Genomic DNA, 9185 nt, shown 5'->3' with positions numbered 1-9185 from the left:
GCTGCATATTATCATTTGAGTGGCTTAGTTCCACTATCGTAGTGTGTAGGGTGGGTGGGCTTACAATAACCTTTGTGGTGTGCAGGGTGGATGGGCCTATTATAGCCCAATTGGTGTGCAATGTGATTGGAGTGGTGTTTGGTTGGTTGGGTGGGATTTTGGTTTGTTGCATTCATTACATAACTAAGTGTATGTCTGTCTAAAGGAATGTTGGAATAATATAATTGTGTTATGTTGTTAATGTAAAAATTTTGTATATCGGATTACGGTTTAAGATTTTCGTATGTTATTTGTATACATATACTTTTTTGGAATATTCGTTGTGTTACTCTGTCTTTTTCCATTTGCTTCTGTTTCAGACTCACACTGAGTTTGCGTAGCTCGTCCCCTTAGTTTTTCTTCCTTTTAGGTAATTTTAGTGTTTTGAAGTTGGACTCTGCAGTAGGAGGTCTCAGATTGATATGTTTTGAATTAATCTAATAAAGTTTTTCTTCAATTTTTTAATAATTGAACTGTTTTGGATTGTAAATATTTTATATGAACTGTGGTATAAATTCTATTTTGGACTTTCAAAAAGTATTATTTGAGTTGGACTTTAGAAACTACAGATTTTATACTGAACCTAAATTTTGGAAATTCATGCATGGTTTTTATGAAAATGAAAATAATATGAATTTTTGAGACTGTGATGTTTTAAATGCTCCAATTTTGAAATGTCAAATCTACGAATTTTGAATCACAGTCAAACGACGAATTTTTAGCTACAACGATGTTTTCTTTAAATTTTGAGAGACAATTCGTTATATCTAATATGTATTCAAAACGATTTAGAAAATATCCATTTTAAATTTTAACAACAATTAAAACCATTGTTTTATCATGCAAATTAAGTTTATATCGTATTTTCGTTACACATGAAAAGGAAAAATATTTTGATAGAAATTTTTGTACTTAAAATTGTGTTTTGAATCATTTTGGTGGTCAATTTGATCTTCGGGATTCGGTCAAAACTTCTAGAATCGAATTTTAGGGTGTTACAATTTTGGTAATGATATTTTACTATTGTTTTATTATAATTGCAAAGAAATAGTATTTATAAATAAATATCTTTCGATAAATTATATTAGAAATTCAAAATAGTTTACCATAAAGATTTTATACTTTATTAATAAATATAGTTTACTTTAAAATTTTATAAAATATTAATAACAATATAAATGAAATATAATTTTTTGGTATTATTAGCATCTATTTTACGATTTATGTTAAGGATTAGTGGATGTTCAGTCCAACAACTTCGTTTTCAAAATTTTGATTATACATCTATCATTAAAAGTATAATGTACCTTATCACTACAATAACACTTGTTGATAAATAAAATATTATTTATAATAAGAGTAAAATTATTGTTTCTAATCTATTATTTACGTATTTTTAACCCCAACTTACATGACGAAACAATTTTTATTTTAAAAAAGCAAACTAATGCTATTATTTGGGCTTTATTTATAAAAATAATATTAAAAAATAATTAAATACAAAAGTAGGGTGGAGAACAAATTAATTACAAAAATAGGGTGCTTACTATAATAATTTTGAGTGCTGCCTTATAAATTAGAACCACAACTTTCAGCTTTTTTTTCATATCAGATCTTTTTTTTTTTACCAAAGAGAAAACATTAAAAGCCTAGAAGTGAGACATTAGCTACCGAAAAAGTAAGGCATTAATTGTTAGAGGTTGGGATCACAACTTTAATCTTTTTTTTTTCTATCAAACTTTTTTTATATTTACCGGTGTTGTTAATGTGTCAGGCGACACCACAAACTTTTTTTTTCACCTTTACAGTTTTTTTTGTCAGACCTATTTCTTTTAAAAAAACTCATCGATGTCGCCAACATGTCAGATAACACCTAAAATTACTACTATAGCAAACATCCTATTTTCGTAATTAATTTGTTCTCTACGTTATTTTTGTATTTAATTAATTTACTTTTATAAAAAAAATCCCTATTATTTATGGTAAAAATATCATAGTAACATATGTAGCCTAAATCCTCCACTAAATAATAAAAAAAAACTAATTAATATACATTAGATAAAAGTACAAAATAGTTCATTCATTAAAACTTTACTGTCAAAAACTTATTTTAATGTTTTATATATAAGCCATTATAACAAAATTTACTCTTGATTTTTATACTTTTATTCAATTTGGCTTGTACTTTCTTTTCTATTTGGAGCATATTTACCTTCAAATTTTCATTTCTGCTGTAATACAATATTATTAAATAATTTAAAAACTATAAAAAAAAGCATCAATAGTGTATTAGATTAATTATCTACAATCTATAACACAGGTTTACTGTAGATATAGGCCTTAAGCTTTTGACACTTTCTTTTTGGGTTATGGCCTGTGGGACGATGGGGTTCAAGAAGAAAGAGGAAAGAAAGGAGAAAAAGGAGGGGAAAAAAGCAAAGAGAAAAAGAAAAAGAAAACTGTTTTGAGTTATTTTTAAGGTTTAAATATGCCAAAAGTATTTATATTATAAGTTTAGAATTCAGTCCATATATTTTTATTTTAAAAAATTTAGATTTTTTTTACTTTTTAAATTTAAAATTCAAGTATAATATTATTTTTTTTGTTAAATTGATTGGTGTGAAATTTTAAAATATAAAAAAATACTCATTTGGTAGCAATGTAACTTAAAAAATGACATTATAATGAACCTAAATTTAACAAAATAATCTTAAAATTGGTAATCATTGGACTTGAATTTTGAAATCTTAAAAGTAAAGAGACTAAATTCTTAAAAATAAAAGTATAAAGACTAAATTTTAAATTTGAGAAGATGACAAGGACCCATGACATATAATAACCTATTTTTAAATATGTTTAGAATACTATAATTTTATTGTTGTAAATATATATTTTATGCATTAATAATTTACAGTTTTTTGACATAATCATTTTATTTATATTGTGTTTGTTTTGTTTTGTAATTATTTATCTTATGTTGTCTTTAAATCATAAATTAGTTATTAATGTTTCGCTTAGTTTATTATCATGATTCAATTTAAAGGAAAAATATGCGTTCATGCTTTTGATTTTTAATTATTTTTTACATTATTTAAATAATTTATCTTAGTAATTGAAATTTAGAGAAAGTATTTTATTATTTTAATTTTAATGTTAAATTTTTTATTTAAATAGATTAGTCTACTCATTAAACATTATGTAATTTTTTTATAAAAACCAGACAAAATAATCACATTAATATAACAAAATCTAACAAAATCTCTGCGAACAGTTGCCTACCCTTATTTTTGCCAAAAGCCATCTTGGCAATGCGGTCAGCTTCTATGTTCTCTTCTCTAGGAATATGTTCAAAATTTCATTGATCCATTTCCACCAAAAGCTATTAAATACGTCTGATAAGTGCGGAATAAGATGTAATTGAGAATAATTTTTGAATGGCCTAAAGGAACTCCATACTATCTGTTCGAATCAACACTGTCACATCGCTTATTTTGTAGTAATGTCAAGCCGTCTAGAATACTTCAATAACTTAGCATTAAAGACAGAACACTATCCCAACCTCTTATTAAACCCACGAATCCACCCCCATGGTGATCCTCTACACTCCCTCGACAATGACAACCCCCCCTAATCTCAATTTATTTCATAGTTTGCATAAGGTTTAACTACAAAATTAAATTGACCCCCAAATTATATCACTTTTCTCACTTAGGTACTTAAAGTTTTATTTGGTTAAATATGATTTTAAATTATAAATTTTATCTCATTTTATTCTAAAACCTACTATGTTCAATACGAACATACTATATGGCATGTTCTTATTGTTTGGTAATGTGTTTTTAGGTAAAATGAGAAAAAAAATAGATATCTTAGTATAATTTGGAGGTGAGTTTAATTTTAAATTATGTACCTAAAATATAAAACATAATTAAAAAATTCTTATTTCATATAATTAAAATCTAGTTATATATAAAAGGAGGATACAAAAGGGCAATGTAGAGGTTGTGCCCCCTAAAATTGACACATTAAAAGTTTGTTGTTTTCTGATTTGCATGTTGAATTTAAAAAATTACCAAATCTACAGTGGACATTGGGTGAAATTGCCTCCGCCTCCTTATTTTTGCCACATCTAGCAACATATTTTCTAACCAAAAAAGATATAATATTTCCCATAAACCTACCCACGCATTATTAAGCCGTATATTCCAGGTGCATGCTTTTCTGAACTATATTGGTCCGTGACTGTCACGTGAAATACCTGCATCTGAAACTGACTTTACTTTCCAGAGGTTACGGTGAAGAGGAGGTCTGATCTGAAAGAAAATGATGAGGTTGCAGTTTCTGGCCTTACATGTTTCCTTTTCTGATAGAACCAACTTAGCCACCGTTGGATCTCTCTTTTCCGAAACATTTTGGTTCTAATCGAACGGCTCAAAATCATTTAAATGAAAAACAAAGGGAACTTGCAAAAATAAGCTATGTTAGGGCATATCCCACACCGAAAAAGGGAAAGCTGCTGAACAGGAAACCAAAAAGAAAAAAAAAAAAAGAAGAGTTTTTCATAGCTTCACAAAGCTAACTCCTCAAGCTGAACAAAGAAGCAGATGAAACCGACGCCTGGCGGCAGTAGCAGCTCTAGTGGCGGTGGCGCTGAAGGTAGTCGAGCTGGACTCGCCCGTTTCCGCTCAGCGCCAGCCACCTGGTTAGAAGCCCTTCTCGAGGAAGAAGAAGAGGACCCTTTGAAGCCTAGCCAGTGCTTGACTCAGCTACTAACTGGAAATTCATCCTCAACACCCACCATTCGAAATTCATTGCTTTTTCCCAACTCAGCCGATCCATCTGGGTTGTTTGAGCCTTCTGGTTTCCAGAGGCAAAACAGTTCTCCAGCTGATTTTCTTGGGAATAATCCTGCTGCTGCCTCTGATGCCTACTTCTCTAACTTTGGGGTTGCTGCAAATTATGACTATTTATCGCCAACTATGGATGTTTCTCCCTCGAGTAAGAGGGCTAGCGAGCTTGATACGCAATTCCCACCAACAAAGTTCCATTCTCAGTTGGTAAGACTAAGAGATAGCCATACTAATATTATATTTCAACTTCCACGGCTTGTTAATTTTTCTATTATATGGATTTTGAATACTTCGGTTTTATGTTTTTGCCGTCTTTGAATTGCCTGTGAAAGGATAGATATTGATCGTCGTCTTATTATATTCTTTTTAGTCTTCTTTTAATGGTTTAGGCTTCACTATTTCTTTTCAAAGCTGACCAACTATTGGCCATACATTTCTAGCCAAAAAGGAAAGGATAACTTTACTCTTTTGAGCAAAAATATATATGGTTGAATCCCCAATTTTATTATTATTTTTACAATACCTTTTGTTTTCCTTCTATTTTTGGGTAGAAAGGAGAGCCAAGTGATCAGATTTCTGGTGGGATATCTAATCTTATAGATGTAGATATGGAGAAACTTTTGGAGGATTCAGTACCTTGCAGGGTCCGTGCGAAGCGAGGGTGTGCTACTCATCCTCGAAGTATTGCAGAAAGGGTAAGTGTATTCATTTGCTGATAATTAAGATGTAAAATGGTGTTTATGTTTAGTTCTAACTATCCATGACTATTTTTGTTAGGTTCGGAGAACACGGATTAGCGATCGCATTAGAAAGCTTCAGGAGCTTGTCCCCAACATGGATAAGGTAGGCTACATCTTGAGATCTATTTTAATCGGAAAATTCAAGTTCAGTATGTAGCTATCATTCTACAAAAGGACTTTCTAACCTATATTAATGTTTCATCCTAATTAAGTTTGATGCGAAATGTATTGATTTGTCTGACTGGCTACAAGAGACATACATGAGATTGAAGAACAACTATATATCAATATAGATTCGATAATTTTGGTAGAATGGCCATTTGTAGTTTATAGTGACACTTAAAGCACTATTTCTCTATATCTAGTATATAGTTCCCAGTGTTATATGTTTAACTGGCTAAGTTTTTTATTAGAGAACTAGTTCAACTTGGAGGATGTTGATTATTTGCAGCCTTAGGTTTTAAGTGTGGGACTGGCCGCCGCAGTACTTGTCATGTTTGTAACCAGGATTTTATTACTATAAATTCGTAAATGAAGTAATTAATCATGGGGTGGCCATTATCCTATTTGTACTGACAAATATACTCTGTGTTTGTAAGAAAAGAGAAGGAATTTGTCAAAATTTCAGGGTCCTAAAGGTTCATGGAAACACATTAGAAAAGAGATGTAACTCTAGTCCCTTTGGAAATGGTTGCTTAATGTTCAACTGTGGGATGTGGTTGGTACTTGTATCTTCTGCTGATGGTTCTGATAGAGCTTGAGTGCCTATTAAAAGCAAAGAGATGTGTTTGATTCATGGTTATATATAAAAAGTTGCTTTTTTATCCATAGAAAGATTTATATCAACTCCATAATTGTAGGGGAAAAGAAGAGTTATTTTGGCGGAGGAAAGGCATTTGAAAGATCTCTCTCTTAGATTGAAATAAAAAAACTTGCGATATGGATTCATACTTTGTTATGCCTAGATCTGTAAGCGGTTTAAGTTGATCAATGGTTTTCCCCCATTAGCGTTCCTGTTTATCATATAAGGCATAAGCCAAATGAAATTGGCATGCTTAGGGTGCAACAGAACTTTATATCCATAAGCTCTAATTTGAGTAAAACTGTAGTACTTCATATTTTCTTGGCTGTCCTATAAATTTATGTTCAGGTGAACATTATATCATGCATAATCTTCTAATGTTAAAGCAAGATATATTCATGTATTATTTTAACTTTTTATGAAGTAGGAGGAATTTCTGTGGTTTTCAGAAACGATGACATTTCCATTCATACTACTTGATGTAATGCCTCAATAGAAATTTTGTAGATTTATTGATGAGTTCACTATCTAGTCGTTACAAGCAGGGGCGAAGCCAGAAAATTTTTTTAGGGGGGCCGGATGAAATTTTAAATTTTTATAGTTTATATCTTTCTATAATTTGTAAAGGATTAAATCAAATTTTTATAATTTTAGGGGTCAAAGTATAATTTTACTTTTACTAATTTAAAATTAAAAAAAAAAATTAAGCTCTTCCCCCCCCCCACCCGGCGGGCTTCGCCTCTGGTTACAAGGTTGAAGTTGATAAGTGTTAAGACTTAAATATGATAGTTACATCTTTTCCTATTAGCTTAAGCGTTATTTGGTTTCCCAAATTTAACATAGTATCTGAGTTTCAAGTTCGAATCATAACCGCTTTCCTCCCTCAGTATTTCTTCACCCAGTGTTTTATTGTTCATCTTTATTGTTCACTTTTCTTCTACGCTTGGGTTCATATGCCTGCAGTTTCATGTTGAAACTTAAATATAATAGTCGTGCCCTTTGCTATAAGCTTAAGCGTTTGTCTAAAATTGATCATTGAGCTTAACAAGAAGGATGAGGTTTTATAGTGTCACAAGATGAGGCTCCCAAACACAAATTGGGACTAAGTGGATTAAGATTTTATGAGTTGTATACATTCTCAATTAACTCAGCTTGTCACGTTTTGGACCATTTAATGATGGGCTAAAACAAGAGCAAATACAATAAAGCATTATAATAAAAAAGGTAGAAGTCTAATATTAGAAATGTTTACCATGTCAATTGTTAGAGGATTCAAGATCATACCATTTTTTAAGTTGCTTTCATCTAGCTATGTATTAGCAAATGTCTTGAAAATTTTGTCACTTCTTCATCTTAGCAGATTAAAAGGTATCCCTCAAAGGCTTTGAGACTATGATTTCTATTTCTAACAAGGTGAAGGCCATTGTGACAAGTTGTCTTCATTTTCCTTATCTTCTCTTTTCTTATTTAAGTAATGAGTGGGAAAATATTAGTTTGTTGTTATTAATCTTGACATAACATGGGAGCTTTCATAAAATGGCTTAGTGCAAATAACAATGCTAAGTGACTGCTAATTTAATTCTCTCTATTTGGCTTGGATTTGTCTAAGATTTTTGCGTTAAATAAAATATCCCGCCTTAGGTAAAATGAGTTCACCAATACATGCCGTCTATCTCAAATTATCCGAACCTTGGAAATGAAAAATGATCTGATTTGTCTAAAATGTCAATGTTGAATATATCTTTCAAAGATTATTGAAAATTGTATCTTACACCACTTGACTTTGTAATTTCTTTCTACTATCAGCAAACGAACACGGCGGACATGCTGGAAGAAGCGGTGGAGTATGTTAAATATCTTCAAAGGCAGATTCAGGTACTCCTTTATTAAATTTGTCTGAAAAAGTAATTATCCATTTGATTTCAAGGGATTAGTGGATTTAAAGTTTTAGAAATACATGCAACTTCCCCCTGCCTGTTGTTAAATCGTAACAAAGTGAGAAAAGAGGCAACACTGTGTTATATGAGTGGTGCTGCAGTAAAAGAAGAAAAAAAAGATAGGGTACTAAGAAACCTGGATGTTCGCAGGAACTCACAGAGCATCAAAAGAGATGCAAATGCAAAGCTAAAGATTGATCGACTACCAAGAGCTTTTAGTGTAAACCGTCTCGCCTACAGTGATAAAGTTGGGTGGTAGATCCACACTGTAATTACTAGATTTACCACCTACGATGTTGCATTCTTCAGCATGCAATACCTAGATGTGGCTGCTTCTGAAGCTAACTATAGGCCTCATATCAGGACCTCTGCTTTGCTTTGCCTAGTACTGCTCCTGGAAGATCAATTGGTATAGTTGTACTTGTACAATATTGACGTAGACTATAAATATTTTTTTATTAACTATATAGCTATAATATATATATATACACACCATTTTTAATTAAGATATTTGTTTCTCCATAATTCATATTGTATATCTAGATAATTGTTATTCAATGAAATTCTCTATTTACATTTTAAGAATCGGTGAGGATCTGTGTTCGAGGTTTCAGATATTTGTTGGTGAGTTGTGAATGGCATGATTCGAGGAAAAGAAATTGCTTGCTTTGTATGGTGATTTTTTGCAAATTCAGATGATAACAATGGCTGTCATTTTATTTTCGTCTTCGTACGTTTTTTTTTCTCAGAAAACCTAATCCCTAACACTTAAGTATTACACAAGGATGTGTTTAATATGTGTATCTTTGGAAGAAAA

At 31.1% G+C, this 9185-nt stretch overlaps 1 protein-coding gene across 3 annotated transcripts; it reads left to right on the top strand.

Annotated features, from left to right (window-relative positions):
* The first annotated feature begins 4338 nt into the window (after positions 1-4338).
* LOC107895069 (transcription factor bHLH81) lies at positions 4339-8950 on the top strand. 3 transcript variants are annotated; one of them, XR_005908085.1, is made up of 6 exons: positions 4342-5096; positions 5441-5584; positions 5667-5732; positions 7792-7844; positions 8238-8306; positions 8519-8621. XR_005908085.1 is itself a non-coding variant. In XM_016820279.2 (5 exons), the coding sequence occupies exons 1-5, from the start codon at positions 4644-4646 to the stop codon at positions 8564-8566; spliced, it is 780 nt and encodes a 259-aa protein (XP_016675768.1). In that variant the 5' UTR covers positions 4339-4643; the 3' UTR covers positions 8567-8950. The 3 variants fall into 3 exon arrangements, 2 of the variants coding, with proteins under 2 accessions (XP_016675768.1, XP_016675769.1); XM_016820279.2 differs by lacking the exon at positions 7792-7844 and having other exon boundaries at positions 4339-5096; positions 8519-8950; XM_016820280.2 differs by lacking the exon at positions 8519-8621 and having other exon boundaries at positions 7789-7844; positions 8238-8257.
* Positions 8951-9185: the final 235 nt, after the last annotated feature.

The sequence above is a fragment of the Gossypium hirsutum genome, chromosome A13 (assembly GCF_007990345.1).
Source record: "Gossypium hirsutum isolate 1008001.06 chromosome A13, Gossypium_hirsutum_v2.1, whole genome shotgun sequence".
NCBI lineage: Eukaryota > Viridiplantae > Streptophyta > Magnoliopsida > Malvales > Malvaceae > Gossypium > Gossypium hirsutum.
Note: the sequence above shows the minus strand (reverse complement) of the source record. Positions and strands in the feature narration are given on the sequence as shown.

Bases quoted from the DNA above. Each gene is read 5' to 3' on its own strand.
- LOC107895069 (XM_016820279.2), top strand. From the start codon at position 4,644: ATGAAACCGACGCCTGGCGGCAGTAGCAGCTCTAGTGGCGGTGGCGCT. The intron at 5,097-5,440 runs GTAAGACTAAGA...ATTTTTGGGTAG, and splicing joins CAAAGTTCCATTCTCAGTTG to AAAGGAGAGCCAAGTGATCA. The intron at 5,733-8,237 runs GTAGGCTACATC...TTCTACTATCAG, and splicing joins TTGTCCCCAACATGGATAAG to CAAACGAACACGGCGGACAT.